The sequence below is a fragment of the Callionymus lyra genome, chromosome 2, assembly GCF_982586985.1.
Source record: "Callionymus lyra chromosome 2, fCalLyr1.hap1.1, whole genome shotgun sequence".
Lineage (NCBI taxonomy): Eukaryota > Metazoa > Chordata > Actinopteri > Syngnathiformes > Callionymidae > Callionymus > Callionymus lyra.
The window spans coordinates 27,712,807-27,740,228 of NC_141819.1; the positions used below are offsets into that span (position 1 = coordinate 27,712,807).

General features: G+C 38.8%; 1 protein-coding gene across 1 annotated transcript; it reads left to right on the forward strand.

Annotated features, from left to right (window-relative positions):
* The first annotated feature begins 5,603 nt into the window (after positions 1 to 5,603).
* Positions 5,604 to 26,963, forward strand: oca2 (oculocutaneous albinism II). The gene is made up of 24 exons (XM_087782906.1): positions 5,604 to 5,675; positions 7,199 to 7,444; positions 8,789 to 8,884; positions 8,967 to 9,167; positions 9,241 to 9,298; positions 10,178 to 10,250; positions 10,326 to 10,483; positions 10,553 to 10,635; positions 11,348 to 11,501; positions 11,628 to 11,699; positions 12,088 to 12,153; positions 12,347 to 12,403; positions 12,678 to 12,802; positions 13,300 to 13,438; positions 15,952 to 16,084; positions 16,776 to 16,923; positions 17,010 to 17,067; positions 17,225 to 17,333; positions 19,182 to 19,309; positions 20,687 to 20,746; positions 21,307 to 21,411; positions 21,570 to 21,663; positions 21,854 to 21,947; positions 26,840 to 26,963. Exons 2-24 carry the CDS (start codon positions 7,206 to 7,208, stop codon positions 26,925 to 26,927), a joined length of 2,538 nt encoding a protein of 845 aa, XP_087639032.1. The 5' UTR covers positions 5,604 to 5,675; positions 7,199 to 7,205; the 3' UTR covers positions 26,928 to 26,963.
* Positions 26,964 to 27,422: the final 459 nt, after the last annotated feature.

Genomic DNA, 27,422 nt, shown 5'->3' on the forward strand with positions numbered 1-27,422 from the left:
GTTTGATCTTCTTCTGTACAGGTCTCACAGTAGATGTGACCCAGGACTTCACCTGCTCTGGATTTAAAACAATCCCTCGTAATGACCTCGGCGTCATGAAGACCCCGGCGCTCACTGGACCTGAGGGGCCGCACCTTCTTCACGTGACGGGAGAGAGAGAGGTTATGTGACGCATCATAAGTTCACTTATGCAGAGAAACATTCCTCTCTGCTTCATGTGTGTGTCGCTGCACGTGTTGAACAACTTTAGTAGTTCAAAGGAGGCACGAGGGGAGGGGGGGGGGCCTCTGTTTTATGAAAGCTTGATTTGGCTTAAATCATTATCATTCTTTGTAGACTTAGCTCGCTCTCACACAAAGTACACTACACTGGTGGAAGTCAGGTGCTTCTCGCCGCAGTCCCAGCTGGAGGCAGGAAGGAGCTCTGAGCAGGCCCTCGTGTGAACTTGACTTCCATGAAGCAAGGTGGAGGCCATTACTTCAAAGATCCCTGTAGTTTGAATCCACGGGCAGCAGGAGAAGAAAGGTCGTAGTTCATCCAAGATAAAATTTCTACTCGTGTCGACCAAGTGTTGGGATTATTTTCAGAGTGAACCGTTATTTTTAGGGTTATAAACAAACATGTTCATGTTTACGTAGCAACTCTTTACTGCCCGTCTGTAATGACCCGCTTGTGTTGAAGCCTTGACATGAGGAATTGTTCCAAACTAATTTAACAAAATCTATTATTTTTAAGCCTGATTTTGTGAAAGAACTCAGGCTACCAGCTTAAGTCTTGTCCATGTACACCAACACTTGCAAATTGTGTTTGATTGAGGATAATCTTGAAGCATCGAGATACCTGGAGCTAAAGACACTTCAAATACAGACCTAATGATGTTTTTTTCAGAACAATTACAGTTACAGACGAGCACCATGGAAGTAGTTGGGAGATTTTATGTATCTTTTTGATAGATAAAGACGAAGACAACTGAACTCCAGTCGCTACATTAAAACTCACATTTTGTCTATAAATCTAAAAGGAACAGATTACTCTGAAAATAATCCCAACACTTGTACTCGACATGAGGGTGAGTAGAAAATGAGTGAAACTTTGGATGAACTATCACTTTAAGGATTAATTGCAAGACATAGTGAACACAGTAATACATCCACTGTGTCTCAGTCCTGCTGACTTGTTCCATCACTACGTTTAAAAAGAAGAATTTAAATCATGTTCTATGTGACGGACACGCAGACATGGTGACACGCCCACTTTACTGAAAAGCCACTGCCTGGGCTGGAACCACTGGTTGAGTTAGACCCGGTGTGACAGAATATGAGCCGTGTTTGGGTCATGTGGACTCTGAGCTCACACGAGTGAGCAGCAGACAGCGAGGCTGAGGCTGCAGCATGTGACTGCATGAGGGGGAGACGAGTGCTGCTGCTCTTTTGTGTAGTTTTAAAAAAAGTCACTTTGTTAAGTACAACATAATTTGAAAAGCTCAAGAGCCAATGTAACTGAGGGATTAGGTTTTTCCCCTGATTTCCTCCCACTGTCCTAATCTATAGAGATGAAATCAGGGGTCTCAAATTCAACTGGCCTGGGGCCCCTCCAGGGGTCCACCCTCGGGGTGACTCTGCTTGAAGCTTTGGGGGTTTTTCAACCGCTTTTTCTGCATGTCTTCAATCCCAATTTCATTTATACTTTGTTGTTGAGTGAATTTGAATTTCAACAATAGTGTATGATTTAATGTTTTTATTTTTGTTCATTATGAATCTGTTCTCAACTCTAGTCAAAGCTTTATAAATGAGAACATCATGTGAAGATCTTCATTTATTAACCATCTGACTTTGTACAAATATAGTCTCTTGCTCGCCCGCATCAATAAGAGAGTTGCAGAATATCATCAGCCACAAGGTTATGACCCCTGCTTTCAATAGTATTTCAAGTGTGAGCAAGAATGTTTGTCTATTGAAGCTCCGTCTGACCCTATGAGGGCGGAAAGGACGGTAACAAAGGAATGTTTAGTCTCTGACTATTACTGGTCACGTATGAACCACTTGCATATAAATATTCTGTTTTATGTTTGATACATTTTTCTCGCCTCAATATATAATAGGGGATCTCAGTGGAACACAATAATCTCACAACACAATCAATTGCAATCGTCTAGATTAAGTTTCTCAGTGTAAATCAATGGATAGAATCGTATAAATCAGTGGTTCGAACCCCTGGTCCGGAAAGAACAACATTAGCAAGTGACTCTCGACTAGTGAAAACTAAAAGCGACTAAAACAAAAACTCTAGAAACAAAACCTCTTTATCATTTCCATATAAATGATGCTGAAACACAAACTTAAACATTGACACAGAGTCTCTTAAAGCTCTGAGACGCACACATACAGAGCACCATCGTCAGATGTTTGTTTCATGCACTTAATTGTAGTTTTTCTGCAGGTCATGCTATTGTATTTTTTTTTATATATATCTTATCTATCCGTCAATGAATATAATCCTGACATTTAACCGGTTTGCAGTTTTAAAGGAAAAAGGGTTTGGGACCCCTGATGTGAAGTATGATGAGAAACTCTTTTCTTTAAAAAAAAAAAAAGGTTATCTGTCAAGTAGTAGGTCCTGTACACTGTCATAATTATTATAACTTGAGTGGTTATTATCAAGAAAACATTGAAAAATGTCTATTATTATCTATGTTTCTTCTTATCTTAATATTTGTCCATAAAGAAATGCCTCCAGAAATGAAAATGAACGAGGAATAGAACCTATTCTAGTGGGTATGTCTGCAGCTCCGCTCTCACTCACAGAACCAGGTCAGTGATATTGACCCGCAAAATTTTTGTCCAGTTCGTGGAAGGAAGATGTTTGAAGGGTCTTCTGCACCTTCATTTCCTCCACCGCTATGAAACGGACTCGCTTTCAAGTCTCTCTGGGACGTTTCCCAACCACCAACTGTGTTTTATTTGCTTCTTGTGACATGCTTGTCAGTCATGTTTTCGTAGAATGGGGAATTCGTCTGGCGCCATGTCGAGACAGTTAGCCTGGAGACTTGACTTTTTGACCATGAGTGAAGGTCACAGGGATGTCTAGTGGAGTTATTTGTTGATCTGAATCCATATTGTGACTCCTCTCGGTTTAGGATTTGTTCAAATCAAACTGGAACCTCAGGTCAGGATTTGAGGTTTGGAGAGAGTAGGAAGCCAAAGATCCGAAAACTCAGATTCTATTCAACACACTCATGATGTACAGCACGATACAACCAGTAACTCATTGACCCTGAACTGTCAGGCCTGGACTTGAAACGAGACTCTGGTGCAGAGAAGTACGGTTAGGCAGTCTTTTAATCGACCCGAAAAAAATCAAACTCTCAAAGGCTGCAGAACAGTTAACAAAGGGCGCTCCAACTGGAGGAAAAAACAAAGGCTACGGTTTCTTAACTAAACAAATTCAACAAGAACAAAAATCCCTCTTCACAAGGAAAATACAGTCAGAAAAGCTGTGGCTGTGACAAGGCTGGGGTGAACGAACAAGACAAAACAAAGACTATTTGAACATATAGGGGTAACAATAGGTAATCGGGGAGGGGGCGGGGGGGCAAGTGACCCCCCCACGGTGTGACATTACCTCGGACAGACTCATCTCTGTTGTATGGGATCTCTTTGCTCTCGTCACTCCACCTCACGTCAGCACACAAGACCCACAAAGGAAGTGCCCCCTGGACTTCAGCTGGTCTCAGGCATCAGTGAGACCATACCAGGTGACTCGCTCTGCTCAAAGGCCGACATTGTTGGAACCATTTTCTCAGAATGAAGGAGGCAAACTCTGGAATTCCTTCCTCTACAGGCATCATTTGACGCAAGAGTGGGATGAGGGACTGCACTCGCGCCACAATAGAGCAGCACAGAACTGGAGGCCAGTGGTAACGACACCATGTGATGGTGTGACACAGAAGTATTGTATGAACTCATGATCCATCACACCTTTTCATATTCAAGTGTTGCTTCAACTGCTGATCCCTAGACGGCAAGAGACAAAACTCGTATCACTTCTCTTAGTTAATCTGACTTAAAGGACTTGAAGTCCTGTTAGTCTGCCTGAGTGGACGTTGGTCTTGATTGACAAGTGGCTGAGGAAAAGCTACTCTTGCCCTGATGAACTCGGGTGTTTCTCGAACTTGTTCCCAAAGGTGTAGAATCATGAGGCTGAACATTTGAACTCCATTCACCGTCAAAAACTGCCATTTTTTTTATTTATCAACTGCTAATGTTGAGTCAAAAGTTATTCTACTGAAGGGTAAAAAAAAAAGGCTCAAAATGTATTTTAAAAGGAGTAAAACTGTGAATTGAATTACTTTCAATCTTTAATTATAAATTCTTTTTTTTATTCCCCTTTTTAACCAAATGTGCATTAATATCATTGTTAAGATGGTGATTTAAATTTTTTTTTTTTTATATATAAAATTAATTCATGATTTAAATGGGTCCTGGAATTTTAATTACCACTATGTAGCTCTAACATATTCTAGTTAGTACAAATAAACTTTTTCTTTAGATTAAGAAGATATCACTCAAACTCTTGTAGGAGCCAAGGTCTCAAGCAAGTTTACCATACAATTAACACGATTAACTTGCTTTGGTTCTAAGATAAGATTTGGTAAAGTGAAACCTTTCCTCCCTCTGACAAATTACAAAACAGTTGCTTTTTTTTTTCAGCTGCAATGCAATGTTGATAAATTATATACTTGCTTGGTTAGTTTGTCATGACAGCTCTAGACACTCAGAGAAACCTTTCATGTTTTAATACATATTAAAGGCTTTTAATTATGAATTAATCTGCTTTGTGAAAGAATTAAAAATGGTAAGTTTGACATGAATGTTGAATTGTTTAAAATAGGTTTAAAGATAACTCTTTCTAGGCCAACAATTTAAAAAATGTGATGGAGATTTAATATTTCTGGTGTCAATTAAGGTATATAACGTCTCAAAACCTTGAAACCAAATCTTCACATCATGTAGAAAACTGCTCAGATGAAAAATTGGACTTGGCTTGACCTCTTGACCCTGTTGTTAATAAGGCTGGCTTAACCTGGTGACTTGTCCAAAAAAAGACACTCAGACACACAAACACATTGGACATGCATACGATAAATATTTACTGACACGGAAACAATATTGTTAGAATTCACAGACTGTTGCTGGTTGAAGTTAAACTGACTTTTTTTTAAAAGCACATACAAAAATACAGGGGGGTGGGCTGGGGGGAGTTTAAAGAGATCATCTTGGTCTCTTTGTCTCTGACCTGTCTGACCCGTCGGCACCTCAGATCTGTGCAGATTAGGAGAATTTGGGAACTCTACGATAACAAATTTGGAGCACTGAGAAGATCCGTTAAATCCAGAAACGGCCATAATGCGAGAGGGTGTGTGACCAGGCTTGGCTTTCCCTGCTTTAAATAAAGTGAATGGGAAAACCTAGGCAGAGCTGAAGGTGCCACTCCTCCCTCCACTCCTCCTCCAGTGCTGCTCCTTCAAGCTGCTGAGGAACACCTCCTGCCTTTGCTGGGGAGGCCAAGCAAGGAGAAGAAACACCTCATCCTCTCTGCCCTGATACAAATTTAAAAAAAACCCATAAATCTTGGAATTATAATCAGAATTTTCGTCATCCACAACAGTGGTCCAGGTAAGTTTTAATTTTGTTTTTTTTTAAATTCTGAAACAGTCGGTGTGTTAGCGTGACTGAACTCTAGGATATTAACATCACACTTTCTAATCCTGGTGGATTTGCATGTCGTGTTACACGGCTGGGTTTTGTGGGCTGCATTAGCTTCTCACGCTCATTTAAACAACCACAGTTGTAGGTTTAAACCCCATCATTTAACACCAAACTTTCTGTGTTTTTCCCTGGCAGCCCGGCGTATAAAATCCTTTCTTTCCATCTTAAACGGTGGTTGTAAAATCAGATCCTCTGTCAGTTACAGACAAAGTTTAATACGTGTGAAAGAAAGCGTGCAAAAGAAGTTAGTCTTGGCTCTTGTGAGGTGGCCCAGAGGCAGACGCTTGTAACCAGGCGTGTCACAAGAACAAGAGAAGGTTGTTTTCTTGGGCATCATTAAAATAACGATTCTTCAATCCACCTTTTAATCTGAATTTATTATAAATGTAACTCCATCTTATCTTTCTTGGAAAGCTCTCTCTGGTATCTTGATCCAATCCTGCTGCTCCACTTGCTCTGACTGCACTTCCTTCACTGGTCCATGTGAGCGTTAATCCCAGAGAATATGTGCCACCTACTGTACGGGTGTGTAGTAGCTCACCTGACCCGCCTGGATCCGTCTGAACTTCAATGGTTACATAAAATGTGACAGAGTCTGGAAGAGAGAATTCTCCTTCTCAGCTCAAGTGGAATTAACGTACTCTCCCGACAGTGACTCATCGTCCACGGTTCCGCCTGTAAGGAGAACAATAAAGAGAGCGACAAGGTTATAATTGTTGGCCATTAACTTCTGCTGATTCCAGGGATTAGATTTTATCCGACTGGAGAGTTTTTCAGGCCGGTTAACACTTTCTACACACTGGATCTATTGTGGACAAATCATTAAGCTTCTATAATCTGAAATTTTACAACAGACCCAGAGAAAATGAAAGGTGTGACGCAGGCTTGGTTTTTATTTAGTCGCTCGAGCTCCACATCAAGGCCGCATTAGGGTAGTCATGTAGGAATGAAGGCCTGTGGGCCTCATCTGGCCACTGGTGCTGTAATGAATGGACCGTGAGAGCATTTGTTTCCTGTATTGACTGCAGTTTTTGTTTTAAACAAATATAATTTAGATTTAACTGTTGCCATGCATCGGTCATTACAACTCCTGTGTTCTCAAAGTTCCAAAAAGGTTCTTGGTTTGAATTCTGCTTTACTTCTCTGTGACATGTAATCCAAAAACACATAAGATTGGTCACATAAGGGGCTAAAAATCTTTTAGCATTCTTGGTCCTCGGGCCAAACTTAGTTCATACCTACCTGTCTTTTACAGAGCGTACCAAAATTCCCAACAAATTCCTTAAACCAATCTCTGGTCCTTAACTTATCTTAATCACTCTCATCTTGATAGATCAACATGAACATTACTTAAGTAACTGGTTCCTCACTAGAGGAAGATCAAGAAGCCACATCTGAGTTTTGAACCGAACTGCTTCTGCCTCCCTCAGCGCCAACATGTATTTGGAGAACAAAAGCAACCTGGAGATAGAGATGGCCCAGGCCGGGGCTCAAGGCCACCCGGATCGGAACAATCTGAGGTCGCCCGAGGCCGTCCCGGGGAATTTTGAAGAGCTGCGTCTCCTGGAAGGGATCTCTGAGAGGAGGGAGACCCAGAAGCTACAGCACCAGTCGTTGCCCGCGAGCCAGTGCGTCATCCATGCTGATGGTTTTGTCCCAGTACGACAGGAGGAAGAGTAAGAGGATTCTTTGTTTTCCATTTACACTGTGTTCATACAAGTCAGGAACTTGTAGTAAAATAGTGTTTAGGTACATTATTAAGTAATATTTGTAGAGCGCTTCTCTATGTCAGGGGAAGCTGATCTCAAACATGTGATGGTGATGCTATTGGGATTAAAAGTGAAGATTAGCACGTGAGATTACTACAGTAGATTCTGGGTATCCTGGCGATCAGCTGAGCCGTGCACACTAGCACAGGGTGAGACGCACTTCGACCACATACATGCACAGGAATGTCAAGTCACAGGGTCTTAAACTGACATCAACAACTTTCCCTGCACGTGTAAAGGGTCGCGCCCACGGCTACACATGATTTAACATTTTCTTTCAGCCGTCTCAAAAACATCAAAGTAGAACATGCCACATGATTTCAATGTTGGGATCCCCAACCTTTTTTTTTTTTTTAACCATGGACCAGTTTAATATCAGCATTACTTTTAAATACACTGGCCTTTAGATACAAAAAGCACAAACACAATAGCTTGAGCTCTAGAGGTGATTTTTTTTATTTATTTTTTACTAGTTTACAGGATTTTATTTTTGATTAAACATGACAAAACCAAGGGTCTGGATGTGTCAAGAGTCAAAAGCTAATGTCACTTCAGAGGAGATTGTATCTGATTATTTTCAAAATAAAGCACAGAAATGGTATGAATGGTATCTGGCACAAAAGAGGTTTTTGGTTTTTTGAAAGTCGATTGTAAATGTTTTCGTGTATTCTTGATCAACAACAAATGTAGTTCACACAGTTGCAACAATATGAATATTTTCCTTAACATTTGTTTGCGTCCTATGACATCAAGACTCTAAGACAGTCTTGATCACAGTCCATCCCTCATTTCCTATGAGGTGTCTGGTTCTCCTCCAATGCTTCGTCGTTGGGTGTTGCTACTCTGAGCAGGGGAAGGCAATAGAAATATTAAGGACTTTTGGACAGATGTTATTGGTAAACTTGATTTAAAGGTGGGGTAGATGATCTTCAAATTGTTCTTAGCAAAATGCTTCTTGAATTTCAACTCTCACCATATCGTACCTTTAAATTTATCTACAAGACAGACTCGATAACATGGATGATCTTTAGGATTTTATGACTTTAAACTTAAGACGTTATCTAAACATTTAACAATTGACTTTAGAGGAGCGTCTGAAACTTAACAGCGTCACATGTCTCTCACTGCCTGCTGAACACTCAGGGTGACCAATGGTTTTATTTTCTTTGCCGTCATGCTTTTGAAGAAGAAACCTTGAATTGATCATGATTTGTTTTAGGTTCAAAAACTGTTACATTTTATGTCATTCAGCCACAACTTCAGTGTGATGAAAATTCTCCGAGGGAGAGCGAATTCAACAAACATCACGGAGCACTCTCCCCTGCTGAGATTCCCCCAGGACGACAGGTGAGTTAATCTCAATGAAAACATTGGAAAATGTCTTAGATTTCAACTCTTAAATCAAAGCCTTTTGATTTCCCCGCTCCAGCATAACTTACATGACCCTTCACGAGCCCAGCTTCGCCGGAGGGGAGGAGCCTTGTTGGGACAACAACTTCCTGGACATGGAGAGAAGGTACCGATTGGGCAGTGAGGTCAACACTCTGTCTCTGTCCCGCTCGAGCTCCTCCGACAAGAGTGAACCACTGGACTACCTGAACCGCAGCTTCAGACTCACGAGCGGCATCAGGTGAGACCTGGTCTCTGATCTACCAAACCTAACAGCCCTGCAGTGTGTTTAGATGCCCCGTCTTTTATTCCAGAGGTTGCATCAGCGCATCAAGAGTGGCCATCACCTTCACCCTGGTTGTTCTCTGCAGTGTAAGTATGATTCAAAGTCGAATCCTTATTCACTCTTCTCTCCTTGAAATACTATTTTATATCTTATTTTAATTTTATTTAATTTTATTTTATTTTACTTTTTATTTTATTTTACTTTTTATTTTACTTTATTTTATTATGTTAATAGTGCTAATTTTGTAATACTGTAAATAATTTGTATATTTTTAAGATCGTTTTATTTTATTTTATTTTATTATCTCTTTACTATTTCTTTTTTTTTTCCATGCACTTTATTTTCATTGTCCTGCTGCTGCTGTTGTAAAAGTGTGTTTCCCCTCTGGGGATGAATAAACATTTCTATTCTATTCTATTCTATTTTGGGTTCCTAAAAGAAGTTTAATTTGACTAATCTACACAGAGAATCTCAAGCAAACCCATCACCTTTATACACACAACTACTACATTATAAATTGACATATTGTCATCATTTATTCTTGTTTTATTCATAATTTTATATATTTTATTATTGATTACTTTTTTTTATTTGAATCTAATATTTATTTCTGTTTATGTTTAATTTTTTTTATGTCCGTTTCTACTGGAAAAGTAGCTGCTGTGCCAACACAAATGTCCCCATGTGGAACAAATAAAGTCTTACCATATCATCATCATAATTAAGTCAATTAAGTCCATATATATTGTTGAATAACTCTTTAAGCTCTTTTTTAATGTGGCACATTCATTTTTTTGTTGACTGGCTTACCCAGTTCCCCTTGATGCATTTCAAATAAATCAATGTTTAGAAAAAGGTATGACCTGCATAATGAAAGAGAGAAGCCATAAAAAGGATAATGTTGGTTTAATAGGTCAAATGAAATCACCTGAAAAAGTCACAAGATACTTCCTTCTGTGCTTTAGTTGTTCTTCAGCATGTATCCAGACCGGGACAACCCCACCAGGATGTTGGCCGTGTCCCCAGCGGACAGTTTCTGTATCCTTGAGAATTGAGACAATTAATTTAATTTACAACATGAAACCATTTTTTTTCTTGACCGACTCCTCTCAGCGATGAACTTGACAGACTTCCGGGACAATGCTTTGTTGAAGCTGCAAGTGGGCGGACCTTTCACTGGAGGCATGGTAGACCTGACCAACCAGGAGTACATCCTGATCCAGGTGGAGCAGACGGAGCCGGCTGGACAACGCAGGAGGAGAGCACAGCAGGTGAAAACCTTTCCCTTCACTCCTGATCCAGAGTGAGGATTCAGTGATTTATGTTTTTTTTCTCTCCAGGTGATACATAACTGGACCATTCCCCTTCACAGTCAACGCAGTGACCAGATGCTGATGACAAAGACCTTTGAGATGCTCAGCAGGTAAAACGGCAAAATATAAAGTTAAGAGTAGGAAAAGTGGATTACTTAAAGGACGGAAATGTGTAAACCCAACTCTCCTCACTCGCATGTTTCAAATGTTGAAGTTTTCCTCCAAGATGCGGTAAATCTCTCATCATGACCATGTTTTGAAGTTATTTCCTTATTAAGTTCCCGTCTGAAATATCAGTGAACAAGAGGTTACAAGAGTGGAGCCCATAATGATGTCATAATGGCTTCACTTCTCCTCCAGCCAGCTGTAATCACACCCCGCTTTGTTTATACAAAGAGTCCCTCACATTTCTACGATCCTTAAAACTCTCCACTGGCTAGCAGTTTCTTTCAGGATCAATTTTAAAATTCTTACTTTCAGATCTTTTCATGGTCAGACTCCTCCTTACATCAGACAAACCTTGACGTTTGACCAATCACAGCAGAGTGGGTGTGGTTATGGTGTGGTAATAAACCACATTAGTTGCCCTTTGGATACATTCTTAGAAGTGTTTCTTAAGATCACATATGTGTCTTTTTTTATTTATGTCAATGGAGAAAGCATATTGTAAGTTAAAGTAACAATTGGAAAATAATGCGCTCAAATCTTGAACCTACAAAAGAGAATTTTTATAAACTCAGACATTGATTTCTTTATTTTTTCTGCCCGAATACGGATGGTTGCGAGCATGAGTGTCATCCAGCTGTCTCCTCTTCCCCGCAGTGACCCCATCGTCATCACGATACAAGCTTTCCTGCAGGATAATGAGGTGGTGCCTTTATCCATGACCCACCAGTCGCTCTACGTCAACGTGGAGACTCAGGTGGCGATAGCTGGAATCATCCTGACCGGTGTCTACATCCTCATTATCTTTGAGGTAAACATCTCACTTTTATATGTGATCAGATGAGGCTCCATTGTCATACGTGTAACACACAGTGTCACGTTGGAATCGAATGTTTTCCCCCCTTACATTTTTTTTTTTTCATGAATTTTCTTCAAGATTGTACACCGAACTCTGGCGGCCATGTTGGGATCTTTAGCAGCTTTAGCTGCTCTGGCCGTCATCGGTGATGTAAGTCTTATCCTTGTCCATGAAATTAACACTAAATCATTCTCATCTTAAGCAATGTTTTTCTTTCTCAGGATTTGTTTCTGCGCTTATTTTACCCTCATGTTTAAGAGGATTTCAATGGTAGAGATGGCAGCTCATAGCCAAGCTAACTAGCTTAGCTAACTAGATTAGCTGCTAGATAGAAAAATAGGCGATTATCTTCTAGATTGTTCTTCTAATGTGTGAACTTGTAGAATACCACATTTAAATATATTTTCAAACCAAACTTAAAGTCAGATTATAAGCACAACAATTACAGTATTTTTATGTAATAACCAAGTTTACAAACAACTGTATGTTTCTGTCAATTTTCTTGTTGTTTTTGATTCTTGATACTTTTTCTTCACAGAGGCCCAGTCTGGTTACTGTGGTTGAATGGATCGACTATGAAACACTGGCCCTTCTATTTGGCATGGTAAACGATTGTAAATGCTTCTAAATGTCTTCATATTTCAATGGAAACCATGTTAGAATGAACAACAATACACTGTTTGAATATAACGGAACTATTTATGAATGTCTTCATTGATAAATTGATGTCAACAATACATTGATTTTCTTCTCAATTTACATAAACGGTGAATCAATATTTTTACTTTTTGTTTCAGATGGTGCTGGTGGCCGTATTTTCAGAGACAGGCTTTTTTGACTACTGTGCAGTAAAGGTGAGTGGAAGTAGTAGTTTGGTTATTATTATTTGGATTTATAACTCGGATAGATATTTGCTTCCAGTGGTTACCAGAAATAAAGCTTGAGGATTCAAATTGAATATGTTCAAATGTTAATAAAGTCAATTGGTGAGTTTAGACAATCACTGGATCTACATCTCAAAATAATCAATAAACTGTACCAATGAAGGACAAAGGTCACTTGAAACTGTTGCTGCACAGAAAGCTGCTCACTGCCATTAACATTCCTTTGCTATTCTTTTCTCCGCAGGCGTATCAGCTCGCCAGAGGAAGAGTGTGGCCCATGATCATCATCCTCTGTTTGATCGCCGCCATTCTCTCAGCCTTTCTGGACAACGTCACCACCATGATGCTCTTTACTCCTGTTACCATTCGGTACGTTATATATATATATATATATATATATGTATACATATAATACACCATATAATGATAACTAATAACAAGTCATAAAAATGAAATGTACGGTGACCTTTAGCATCAAGAAAGGTGCCTTCAAATAAAATGAATTGTGATTATTATTATTATTATTATTATTATTATTATTATTAATATTATTATGACCAGATCAGGACCTTGTGTTATACATCCAGGAGAGTTCCTAAGATGTAACTGTATCTTCACTCAAGATCACATTTTATTTCAGTTGGATTTAAGATGTCTGAATGTAAACACTGAATGACACTAAAGAAATGTTGGGGTCTTTCATAAAAAAAAGGGATATTTCTAGAGCAATTGTAGAAGATGTGTATTAGAAGATGATAATCTTTTTTTAATAAACATGAGCTCATTAATGTTTTTGGAAATGTTAGAGGTCACAAGAGAAGCAGGAGAGAAAGTTAGTTTTATTTCAATTTCATTTTTATTTTCAGGTTGTGTGAGGTGCTTAATCTGGATCCCAGACACGTCCTGATTGCCGAAGTCATCTTCACCAACATCGGGGGCGCTGCCACTGCTGTAGGAGACCCTCCCAATGTCATTATAGTATCAAACCAGAACCTGCGGAGAGAAGTAAGTCAACTTTTCATCTGCACACATTAAACGCAGCTCAAGATTATTTTATTTATTAGCCTAATGGTGGAAGCATGATCAGTTGCCTGAAACAACAAATCTATCTTTGCTCATTCAAAAATGATGTTTCTTCAAGTCCCGAGATCTCCTAAAACAACATTATAAAATCTTAGTCAAGTTGTTACTAAAAGTCTATTCTACCTGCTACACAATACCATTCCCATCACTGTGTCACATATTACACTAGAATTGTCCCAAAAAAAATCAACTATTTGATTTATTTCAACAAAATCTGTTCCAAGTTTGCTCTTTTGCTTTGCATCCGTTCCAGCCTCCTGGATTAACATCAGAAATAAATACAGATGCAAAAGATATTTACAATTTATTGCACACTTTCTCAAAGTGAAAACAACTGGTGAAACGACACAAACGATCGTATTGTTTAATATTTTAATCAGAATTTGTTCCCTTTTATGCTAAAAACATGCGTTTGTTTACTATCAAACAAAATAATGAAAAAGTTAACCAGAAAGCACCTCTCAAATATAATATTTGTCACATTCAATATTGATCACTCAAAAGGCCTCAATACCACACACATGAAGTCACATTAATGAACCACCTGCAATTGTCAGTGATGGTTTGATAAAACTGTTTGGACAAAGGTGGACACAAGGTGGAAATAGAAAATATAATAATACAAACAAGACAAGTTGAGACCACAGGGATGCAACAATATTTACCTGAACAGTTTATTAACTGTATAACTATTATTGGGTCATTTGAGCATGACAATCTCAGGTTGAGGTTTTCCTATTGTATAACGAATGAAGGATAATAACAGGTAATGCTTCATGAAAACCAATCAGTCACCAAACATACAAAAAGAACTTATGTTGTAGTACATTCTTTAAGCCCGTTTTAGATAACCATTTTGTTACTTTACGGATTTGTATGAGTCATGAAATCTTTACTAGCAAAAAACAACAAAAACAAGTGAACTCTTACAAAAATAAAAAGTATTATGACCATTTAACTTAAGATCTTAGACAGAAATAAAGTTGAGGTCCATATGATGGACTCTCATCAGTCAGAATTTTTCTTGTAGTTTCACAAATGTGTGCCTCTCGAGGACACATGGCATCTGTTCACTTTGCACAACATTTAAGCCTTATGGGTGTAGCAGGCCGTGCTGGATATACAGTAGCTTTTCACCAAAATAGATTCCCTTTGGCCCACTGTCCAGTTTGACTTGGCTGGGCTCTCCCTGGTGACAGATGCACAGCGGCTCAGCATCAGTCATGTCTGGCCCCCGATAAGGACAGCTTGTGTGCACATGCTTGGTTTGCTTGCTGGTTTGTTTGCTTCCGTACCGGCTTGTTTGAATCAATGATTTCTGAGGCAAAATATCTGAAAGAGAGAATGGCACAGCTGTGAAGTGTGTGTGTTGAGGGGCTCCCGTCCTCCAGAGTGTGCCCTTGTGTCCGACAACAAGGACGCCGTTCTTGGAGAATCGCTGTATCGATCGCCTCGGTGAAAGTGAGTGCTGTGTCCCTCCACATGGATCTCTTCCAAGTTGAGGAGTTGTTGTTGAGTTTGGCTCTGAAATGCAGACACAGCAGGGTCACGCTTTATGGCAGCAAGCAAACCATTACTGTGGCGAAAAAATGATAACAATATCTAATGGTTACCTCTAATGCACATGAGGCAATCCTGGGTTCCTGGAGAGCTGCTCCTTTGTGGGCCCGGAGCCCAGCGTGACATGCGATGATGATATTGAAGAAGTGAGCGTGAATGAAAAGCACCTGAATATTCTGTAGCAGGTCACCATAGTATTGAGATTTGCTCGGAGAGATTTTTGTCTAATAAAAAGGCATGTCCTTTTAGATCTGATGGATTAAATCAGATTTTCCTCTTTTTTTTTAAACCCTTTAAAAATAACTCTTTAAATGACTTCTTCAGATTTACTTGAAAAATATTCAATTTTCTTTCTATTACTAACACTTGATTTTAAGAAGAAACTATTCAGACGTGTTGTGTTACTTCACTTATTTACAACCAAAAACCTTGTTGAACCTCTGATTTTAAAAGCTTAGATATGAATAATGATTATTGATTGGAGCAGCTTGTTTTCGTTAAATAGCTATTATGTAATGAAGTAGTAACCTCTCTGTTTATTATGTGACTAACAGACGAAAAACACTTGTTAATTTCAGTACAATGTGATAACTATTGATGTAAGAACTTAAGTTATTACTAAAAAAAAACATTAAAAAAAAGTCTAGATTTCAGTTCTTAAATTAAACTCTTATTAAATAGTTTTTCTTCTTCTTATATGTGTACAAAAAATGAACCTTTAGCTGAACCACATGTAAAAATCAACAAGAATGTTCCATGACTTGTCGTGAGATTTCACAAACAAGAAGTTGAAATATATATTGAGATATTGATAGTATAAATACTTTAGAAATGTGCCTCTTAAACTAATGTCCTTAAAACTCTTTGTCCTTCAGGGCATTGATTTTGCCAGCTTCACCGGCTACATGTTCCTCGGAATATGTCTTGTCCTCTTCACCTCTTTCCCGTTCCTGCGGATGCTTTACTGGAACAAAAAACTTTACAACAAAGAACCCATTGAAATAGTCGGTAAGTGGAACTCAATCTTTCTTCAAATCAAACTGTGTGATAATGCTCCCTCCTCATCCCGTCCTTCCACAATGTAAACCTGGCGATTAACTGCGTGAGTGTCTTCACCTTCTCATGCGGGGTGATGAGCTCCGAGGAATATAATTAACTGGGTATTAGGGCTCCATCCTTCCCACACATGATGCATCATGGTCCTTCTGTTGAGGGCTTTCACACACTGTGGCAATTAATTTCTGTTTATTTTCAACAAATTGTCTCCACCTTGATGACCCTGACATGCTGCCGCAACATAAGTGCATTGTTGTCGATATAGAAAACGTCACATCGTTGCCATGGTTACATCTCAACCTGAATCCACAATCCAGGACATTAAAAGGCTCGATTGGGATGATCAACTGCTGCCATCATCGTGGTAGTTGGATTTGTTTTTAATTAAAACAGTAGACCCGATTAGAAAGACTTCTACGTCATGAGGTTTATTGTTTCACTGTGATCTCATGAGGGCCGCATGAATTCGCCTCGATCTAAACCACACATCATGGCTCTTATTACTCCTATGAAGCTTCTTTTTCACTCGAGCTGCTGATCTTCTGTCACAGGTGGAGCCGATGCAGTTCCTCGTCACTTTTGATCCATGTTTCTGTTTCTACTTCGTCCTCTTCCATTCACGTTATGTTTCATTTTCCGGTAGAACTCAAACATGAGATCCTGGTTTGGAGGCAGACGGCTCAGCGCATCAACCCAGCGAGTCGAGAAGAAACTGCCGTCAAGTGTCTCCTCATGCAAAAAGTTTTCAACCTGGAGAGTCTGCTGCGGAACATGATGAAAACTTTCCAAAGGTGCACAGAGCCACTGCTTATTTACTGGAATCTACATTTGCTGTTAAACCAGTGTGTGTTTTAATTCATCTTACCGTGTTCAACAGTCAAATTTCACAAGAGGATAAAAACTGGGAGCAAAATATTCAAGAACTGAAGAAGAAGGTATTTTTTTTTACTTCATCCCTGACTGTGTGTTATTGTGGGTCACTGATGGTATCTTTGTAATGAAGTTGGACAAGTCTTTCCAAACACACTGTCAAAGAGATTATAAAATGCTCTTTCATTTTGTTCTCTTTTTTTCTGTCTTTCTCCTTCACAGCACAGAATTACCGACAAGGTTCTCTTGGTTAAATGTATATCCGTCCTCACCGTGGTGATCTTCATGTTTTTCGTCAACTCCTTCGTCCCCAGCATTCATTTAGATTTGGGTAAGTTCAGATAATTTTCACTATGAATTTGAGTCTCCTTTTCCCTAGTATTGAATTGTAATTTCTTATAATCCTTCTTGTAAATTGTATGTTTATGTTCTAAAAAAATGTCAACATTGTAGCAGCTCAAAGACCACTGGACTATTTGAGAGCTTTCACTCTGGCAACAGTTCTTATATATATTTTAGAAATACTCAGATTCTACAGGAGGCGTGTCAAACTCAAATACACAGTGGTCAAGGTCGCAGTGCGAACAAAATTTACATTAAACAAGAAATCTAAATCAATTTACTCTGGAACGCTCGACCTAGATTAATAATCTCTGTGTCTTCATCAATTGTTATTTACTTCTTCCATTATGTTTCTTATCTTAAACACTGGCATCTTTATAGGTCTTCATGTTAACATGAATATTAATCGACTTCGATTTTTGGCCAGAGGTTGACGCATGCATTCTACAGGTTAAAGATATTTTTAGATGCTTACAAATGAGGCAAAACGATGTTTAAGGGAGAATAAGAAGCAGGTGAAACTGCATCGACACATATATACGAGACAAAAAATAATTCTAAGATTTGTTGCCATATGGATGAATATTTCACGCTTTAGCTCAAAGCTCTGGTGAACGTTATTGTCCCGACAGCTCTGAAGATGCTGAGTTACCAGCACGTAATGGATGATGATCTATAAATAAAGCACCGTCTTGCCTCACTACCGGTTCGCTTGTTCACCAAACGGGCTCAGTTGATTAGATGCGCCGTTCAGGTGACCCCTTCATGACATCTGGTAAATTGAAATGACCTCACAGCAGCGCAATTTCTCTCCCTTCAGGAGAAACTCCGTCTGTTCAAAATGGTCTTTTTGTCAGCGACTGCTGCAGCAGGACTGTTTATCAACATGTTGGAAAACTCTCAGATCAGACGGTGGACAGACCTTTACCACTAGAAACTGACGAGCTGGAAATAACTTGCATTAGGTTTACAGCCGGAAAACATTCTTACTTCATCTCACACCTTCAAATAAACAGAACTACTAACTGCATCTGATATTATTCTTCATTAGTTTATTGAAAATAGGTCATTTTTAAATCTTCAGGTCTTCCCCAGAGTCGCGACCTTACCACACTGCAATCTGGACCATTGTAGTCAATCCCAAAACACAGTTGCTGATTTTAAAAATCATAAGGCTGAACGTTATTCAGCCTGAAATCCTTTAAAAAATGTAAAAATAATAATAATAATAATAATTTTGCACTAAAAAAATGTCTAGATTACCTAAATATTAATAATTATAAATAAATAATACATGGAAAAAACAACAATACTATCACAATCCTGTTCTATTAATGTTGCCTTATGAGCTTCATTTGATCAAAATAAACAATAATTTACATTTTCTTTTAAATTACTTATTTTGATGAATGCAAAATATTTTTTCTGGTTACTTAAATATTTACATGTTAATTTATTCCCAATTCCTTTATGTATTTCCTATATAATACTGGGTAAAAAGGCTAAAAATATCAAACACTAAAGCTAGGAAGGCACTGTACGAGGAAAGCTTTTCATTTTGCATCTATTGTTGAGTATATTGTCATTTATCTGTCATTTATTTAATCAAGTAATTGACACAGTTTCCTAAATATTATTGATTTCATTAAAAACAGGTTGCAATAAGGTTGTAAGTTCAGATCTTCTGACTCACTTTTGTATTTCTAACTAATGTTGTTGAAGCCAGTTAAGTGAATATAATTTACTCTGAATGTTTTTCAATCTCTGTGCGTTTGTTAATTGAAAAATCGTTTGACTCACGCTCAGGTCTTTTAAGTAACCATTTCCTCCCACTCAGGTTGGATCGCTGTCCTCGGTGCTCTGTGGCTGCTGGTTCTCGCCGACATCCAAGATTTTGAAATCATTCTGCACAGAGTGGAGTGGGCCACACTTCTGTTTTTTGCCGGGCTCTTTGTTCTGATGGAGGTATTTAAGCACACTGTTTTTTTGCTCTTTAAATATAAAAATGTAATTTAATATATATGACACTTCTGCTATAATTATGGTCACGTCTATGTCATTCTCTTCATACAGATCAGATAGAAAGAAATACTAGCATTCATTAAAAGTATTACTAGCATTACTTGCAAGTAACAGAAGAACTGAAATTCTGGAAAAGAAGTACATTAAAAGTAGTTTGGAGAGAAGCTTCTTACATCACGTTGTTATGATCCTTACCGTTGATTGAATAGATGTAATTATTTCAGACTTCCTGTCTTTGACTTCAACCAGAGAAGAATTAAAGAAGCGTTAACAATAGAAATGGGCTGAGATGGAATCAATTATAGACTTGCGCTCTGTAATTATAGTCATGTCAACCAATCACATGTCATTTAAGGAGCTCTTTACGTTCAATTAAAAGCTCTGACTTGAAGGTCTTGAATCCAGGAAACATCATATATACATCAAAAATATAAATATATATAAGATAAGTGGGTTGTAAAATAAAATGTTGCTGATATTTTAAAATAATATCTAGACTTGAGAGCATGCCTGAGTTTAAGCTGCAAAATATTTACGAAAAAACAAAAAAGGGTTAAAAACATTAAAAACAAAACGCAGCTTGTTTTTTTTTAAACAGCCTAATAGAAAAATCTGTTTTTTTTTTATTTTTTTCCCAAAAAGCTTTTGTAATATTTTTCAATTTACTCAGTTATTTACGCTGCCGTCTCCATCTTTCTTATCAACATCTTACAAAGTTCATAGCACCAGCTCTATTTCTTCTTCACCAGCCACATCGATCACTTTTAACTTAAAAGCTGCATCATATCATTTCTTTGCATACGTGCAAATCAAACTATCTTTTTCTTATTTTTTCTATCTTCTTATTTAACGGCAGTTGGCTTCCAGCTCTCGGTGCATTACTGCCACCTGTGCTTCTGGAAACTATCTCTGCGAGATGGACTCGCTGTAGTGTTGTGTAAACTGTCGGGTTTGAAGCGTGTGGGGAAATAAGCAGCTTATAGTCTGGGAAGTATCCGGATTTCATTTAAACTTGTGATGGTACATATTGACTGGTGACCATCCAGAAATGAGTAATGTTGAATAAAAATGTAATATCAAATTGCGGTCCCAGTTACAGGTATTATCCCTTGAACCTCCTTTTTGACTCATGGTGTTGAACAGACGACAAATCTTCACTCTAGAGAGTAGAAACAATAATTTAAAATTGGAGAACATTGAGTCTTCGCTACAGCACAGTAAAGAACGCTGGTGTCACTGACTCCACTCATCACCCCAGTGTTCCCCATGTCTAACCCCACCACGGTTTCCCTCTCTTAGTCCTAATCTCTTTACTTTCAGGCTCTGGCACACCTGCAGCTTATCGACTACATCGGGGAACAGACAGCGGTGCTTATTAAAGTGAGTGTTTATTTAAAGTGCGGCGCTGCACGACTGATATGAGTGATAATTGGGCACAGGTGACATCCTTCTCTATTTCATGCATATTGATTCTGGCTCCGGCCCGTCTTCTGAATACAATTATTTTTGTTTTTCTTTGATCTCGGCGGTGTCTGCGGTATATTACGGCTGAAGCTTGCTCGTGTGCATCACGCAGCGAGGATTCTCTACCCGGGCAAACGTGAGAGTAATGGGCCCGTCAGCTTGCGTTTCAGCCACAGGTGTCGATAATTGTGCGTGACAGGCAGTGTGATGTCGACGCTCTCTGACCCCCTGGAAGGAAGGGAACGACCAGGAGAAGCTGCAGCTCTTCCTTGACTCCCATGAAAGAGCTTTCCAAGATTTAAAGCGACAATACATGACTTTTTCACATCGTTAATGTTATTTTTTAAATACAGTTTACGCTGATGAATCTGAGAATTTACATAACTGCAGTGACACTATTTCACAACGTATAATCATTCTTATTATTAATACTTCATTACTATGGGTTGTGTCTTTAATGAAATGTATGTTTACAGGCAGTGCCAGAAGATCAACGCTTGGCTATTGCTATCATCTTGGTGATGTGGGTCTCAGCCCTGGCGTCGTCTCTCATCGACAACATCCCGTTTACAGCCACCATGGTGCGATAAGATCTTGACTCACTTGTGTAAACCATTCTTGACTGAAAGCAAATCTTCAGCCCTTCTCGAAGCTGTATGCTTAGAATGGTTACTTCTTAACAGATGTTACTTCTATTTTCTACCATGAAAGCTGTTGAAAACGTGTTCTCTTTTCTCAGATTCCCGTTTTGATCAACCTCAGTCAAGATGCAGACGTGAATCTTCCAATAAAACCTCTCATCTTTTCGTTGGCCATGGGAGCTTGTCTTGGAGGTGGGTTTCACATCCTAATGAAGAAGAATTGTCGATTTTAAAACAGCCACAATATGTCTAACTTCTCAACCTTTAAACTCTTGCTAGACTTCAGGAAAAAAATGGTCTATTCATCAGCTGTGTTGTTGCCACATTTCTACCCATTGTACATCTGAAGGTTGTATTAAAACATTCTGTCTCTTCTGTTAAGGAAACGGAACATTGATCGGAGCCTCAGCCAACGTGGTGTGTGCAGGAATTGCGGAGCAGCACGGCTACGGTTTTTCTTTCATGGAGTTTTTCAGGTAAATGTTGCTTTTGTCGCTCACTTTGAACATAAACTGATGGTTCAATATTAGGTTTGGCTTTTGCTTTGCTGTTTTTCTTTCTATCTTGTTTGCATGAAAGTGTAAGAAATATGCAGTTTATCTAATGGAATTTTATTTTTCCATCGATTCCTTTGCTTATTTCATGAAAAAGGAATTTCCTCTCATGGCTGTGTTCGACCATTCACTACAAAAGACAAAGGCTTAACAAGGAAACATTCTCCCTCAATTCAAATCCAAAATACTGATATTTTTAATACATTCTTTTCTTGGATATTTATTTCAGTTGCATAAAACCTTGTTCCTCAACATCACGTTGTCGCCTCCCATTCTGCCGGGAGTAATATTTGCATGTTAATGCCTCCGTATGTTTCCGCATTTCAAATGGTGCCAGAAAACTGGACTGAAATGCCTCCGAAGATTTGTGGACTCTTCTCCACAGTCTTTTTTCCCCCCATCATTATCTTCATCTTCTCTCCTGCTGCTCTTTACGTTGACTCATGGAAGGAGTAGGAGAAGTTTTCTTCTGACCTTGCTTAGGCGATGAGCGGACAGTTTGTCAGCTCTGGCCGGGGATTGAAAGTGTGTCCTCTGGTGACACTGTGAGTTTTATGCTGACTGTGGAGCAGAACTTGGCCACAGGGACTCGACATAGGTGGGCTTCTGACCTGAACCCAGCTGGACCCTCAGGTTATGTCGGGTCAAATCTTTCTGCATTAATGTTTTTAACTGAATATGTTACGGAGGTTATATCGCTTTTGTAACTTTCTATGTTAGAGTTATTTCTCCAAACTTTCAAACATATACTAACGACAGCTCCATCTTGTTTTAAAATAACTATTTTTTTGTAATGATTGGCTTAAGTTTCTCTTAACTCATTATTTAAAGAAGATCTTTTGGGGGCGTCCTGCCCAGAGGCTCTGTGAGTGTCATGTGACCAACAAACTGCTTTACAGCAGTGGGTTAAAGACAAGTAATGAGCAATTTTTTGGACTTTTAAGTGAAGAAGCAGCACAACTTGATCTTGTTTTTAAAATAAGGAGGAACCTTGCAGTTCCATTGTTTTGACACTAGGGGAGTCAGAAACAAGGTTTTCAGCCTTGAGTATTTCTGCTTTAAGACTGACATTGATTTTACTTGTCTGATTTGTAAATTAGGAATCATTCTTTTTTTTTTCAAACCATAATTATATTTTAAGCGTTTTCTAAGAGTACAATAACATGGTAGTTTTTCATAAAGATGCTTTCCCCCTATTTCTACAGGGTTTGAATATGGCTAACCTATATTTCAAAGTGTTTTCCCTACATATTTTCAATTAAAAAATATATATATTTATACATGTTTAGCTACGTTTAAAGACTAAAGATAATCTCACTTAATCTTAACTTCTCAATACCTCTTTGAGTCAAATAACAATATACTGGCCTTAAAGGCTATAGTAGTTATATCTCAGGCAGTTCTCAGGGGCAATTGTTAGCAAGATTTTGTCTTTTTGGTGCTTTTAGTCCCAATTGTATTACTATCCAGCTGGTAAGATCACTCCCACTATTTGCACCACTACTCCCATAATGCACTGCAATCATTAAGGTTTTCAGTTAACGTCATGTTCAGAGCCAGAAAGTGTTATTTTACTTCTGTTCTCAAATCTGATATAAAATGAAGTATAATATTATATATTGTATATAATACTAAAATGTATTTAGTTTTGTGTGAGGAGTCACAGAAGTCCTTCTTGTGGTTGTTAGTTTCCTACAAGTGCTGACATGACAACTTTACTGTCTCGTGAAAGTATTTCTGTTGTGAGCTTTGTAGTAGAATGTCATTTTGAAAAACCTCAGAGACAGTTTTGTGTGTAAGATTTCTTTCTTAACTACGGAGCAACAATCGCTGTCTGTCAGCTCCACTTCTCTGCGACTGCAGCTTGTTTACAGGATGGAAGCGTCGCTCTGGGTTGTAGCGCTGCCCGTAATTGGCTGGCAAGGGTCACAGCTGCTCGGAGAGATGGGTGAGGAGCCACTCGGGGCTGCAGGGACTAACTAGAGCCGCTCAGATGGTCGGATCCTGAGCGCAGATGAGCCTGCAGGGATATAAATACCTTTTTGATAGACCATCACAACGGAAAACGAGGAGCCTCTGAGGCTCCTGCAGCAGCACCTGAATCCTGACCCTGACACTCTCCTCCAACTAACCTGCGGAGCTTCGCGGGAGACTCTCCGGACAGATGGTGTCCTCTGGGCGATCCCTTCTTATTCAGTGTCTTCAAATGAAAAGGGAAAACATTTCATGGTAATATGAAAAGTCTGAGTAGATTTCAAGAAAACGTTTGTACCGTTTATGCTTTGATGAAGCATTTATTGAAACTCAACACAGTTGTGGTCCAGACTCACCACTGAGGAAAACTCTTTTTATATTTTGTCATCTTTTCAGAATGAGAATCGCTATCAGAATTATTTTCATTGTCATTATTAGTGGAGGGTTCAACTAATAATAAAAAAAAATAATTAAATGTTTTTTGTGGGAGTTGCACAAGTTTAATTATGTCAATTATTTTACACAAGTGGACACACGACATTTGGTTCTGTGTTTGTTTTGCAATTATAAGAAATAAAAGTAATCATAAAACGATTTATAAAAAAAAAATGCATATAAGAAATATATTTGAGACACTAAGTTACTTTAATGAAATAAATGAAATATACAATGTGTGAGAATTTCCCTAAAATTAGTCGCAACATAAGTCATCCATTTATTTTTTCTGGGGAGAAATACATAGTTGTTAAGTTTATTTGAGCTGATGTTTTATTTTATAAATATTGATGACGATGTCATCATTTGAGGTGTCACATGGCCCCCACATTCTTGTTGATCATTAGCCTTCCATTCCTGAAGTAAATAAGTTAACGTCAGGGGATAACTCAACAATTTCCTTCAGAGCTTGGTGAGCATCTTTCCATTTTTTCCATTTGTTTTACAACAGAACAGTCTCAGAAAATATTAGTTAGCAAGTGATTTGATATATTTAAACATATTCCATAGCAATATGTTTAAATATGGAATAGAAATCAGGATAGAGGTTTTGATAAGAGCGACCTTTCGTTCATCATTCTGTGCGATCATGAGGGAGGATTTGAAGGTTCAGTGAAGGTGAGGGATGTGAGCACCTACTGTGCCTGTGATGGAGGCGTCTTCGACAGAAACTTGTTAGAGGTGATCTCAGCTTTCTCTGTTCCACAAAGTTTCACCCCCAGAAGAATCAGATAGTTTTACAAGCTTGTGGATGGAACTACAAGAAAATACTTTCCACATGTTTTTTACCGAGAAAGCACGTGAACGTGCAAGAATAGGAGGATAAAGTTAAGATATTTGTACAATAAGCTTTGGAACGATCTTCCTCTCCCTCTGTGTTTGATGGATCTACTGACTCCTTCAAGAAACATCTTTTATTTGTGCAGACTTTTCCCTTATTTTTTTGGGGCTTTTGTGTTTGCCAATTTGTTTTTTGGACTTTTATAGCATCTGTTTTAACTGTGTATTTTTATTTTGTTAAAGCACTTATGACCCTGGTCTAGAAAGGCGCTTTACACATAATAATTACTCACTTACTTACTGACAATGTTTTCAATGCAGCCGGGTGTCTTGTGCGTCTCTGTTGCTGTATTAATGCTTTTGAGGTCAGAGGAATTTCTTTTTTATTTATTGATAGTTCAACTCCCCAAAATGATTTGAAAAAGTATTGAAAGAATGGTCGTAAAAGTGCAAATCAAATGAAATAATGAAAAAAAAATAAAAAGATGAAGATGAAAACCAACAGTGGACTTCAGTGTAAGGTCATGTCGAGTGTTTCTTAGAGACCGCTCGCACTTCTGAGGCTTCTTTAACTTTTAAATCTTTATCAAAGTCTATAAAATGGATTAACTAGAATTGTTAATTAAGATGAGATTTAGTCTCTCACTTTAACGTCCACATCAATAGTGTGTAGGAATCAGTCATTAATCAAGATTTGACATTTAAGAAAACTCTTTCGTTCCTCAACTCGATAAACAAATCCGTCGCCGTTTGTGTTCCTTTGATGCTCCTCCTCTGACACTAGAACATGACTTTACACAACACACCTCGTAGATGATGGAACGTACCTCATGTCAAAGCCTCTGTATGTTTCTGGTGTCGAATCGTTCCAGAAACACTGGACTGAAATGCCTCAAAAGATTTGTCGACTCTTCCACAATGGTTTTGCATCTTAACTTTGACTCATGGTTGGAGTTGAAGGAATGGAATATTTGTTTATTTTCCTTCTGACCTTGCTGATGAGATGGTTGGAGTTTGTATGACATGACAACTTAACTCAACTTGGTTCCATAAGACTCCGACTCTTGTTTGAGTCGTTCATATTAACAGACCGAAGCTCACCTCACTGTCAACACTTTTGAACGTCCAAGAAATGCTCTCTTGATAACTGCTGACAAATCTGCTCCACTTTTAGAAAAAACAACAGCCCTTCGGCTTTATAGCCACAAGTGATCTAACTTTAGAATACTCTAGAATTTCTCAATAGTTAATTCTCTTCAGACTGAAGGGCGAACACATCCGAGCCCTCGGAGCAGCCATGTGCTAATGTAGGACAGCGAGGACACGTCCAAGTGTCGGATGAGGACAAGTATCAACGTTGGGTCACTCGGTCTTATCTTCAGTGATTCAATCGAGAGCAGATTTGTGTGAGTTTATCGTAGGTGTAACACAATGTGCAAGACAGTTCCGGTGGAGGACAGACTCGTACTACAGACCCAGAGACAGATCGGTCCATGAACTGCTGTTATTGTTGATGTTACTGCACGTTCAAGGTCACTGATCTTGTTGCGTCTTTCGTCTTCCAGGTTAGGATTCCCCATGATGATCATGACCTGCATGATCGGGATGTGCTACCTGCTGGCCACACACATCGGACTGGGATGGAACATGTAGGCCGCAGCCACCAAAAAAGACTTTGAACGCACCATAAGTAAGACTCACTGATGACACGTGATCACATGATCCTGACGCCATCGCAGGCTGGTTGCGTTTCCTTGAAGGTCTCTAGACAGCAAAGGACGTTACTTCGGCCATTTTGTAGATCAGCAACGATCATCTCATCAAGAACGTTCATGATCGTGTACAAATATTTAAATGAATGTGTCAAATGCGACACAAGTGGAACTCCCATCATGCTTGTGGGGTCACAAGTTCACCTAAAATCATTTTAAATTAAGATTCAATCGAAGAGTTCGTGGTTCTCACCCGGATAGAGAAAACTCTGAGTTTGGGATTAAACTTGGACTTTTACGTCAGAAGATGTTCAGCTGAAGTGACGCAATGGATCTTTCAAGTGGTAAAAGTGTGGTGATCATCTCGTCCTCTCCGAGTGTGTGTGATGCAAATGTCTGCAGGTGTGACATCAATCCACTTCTGAGGATTATCAGT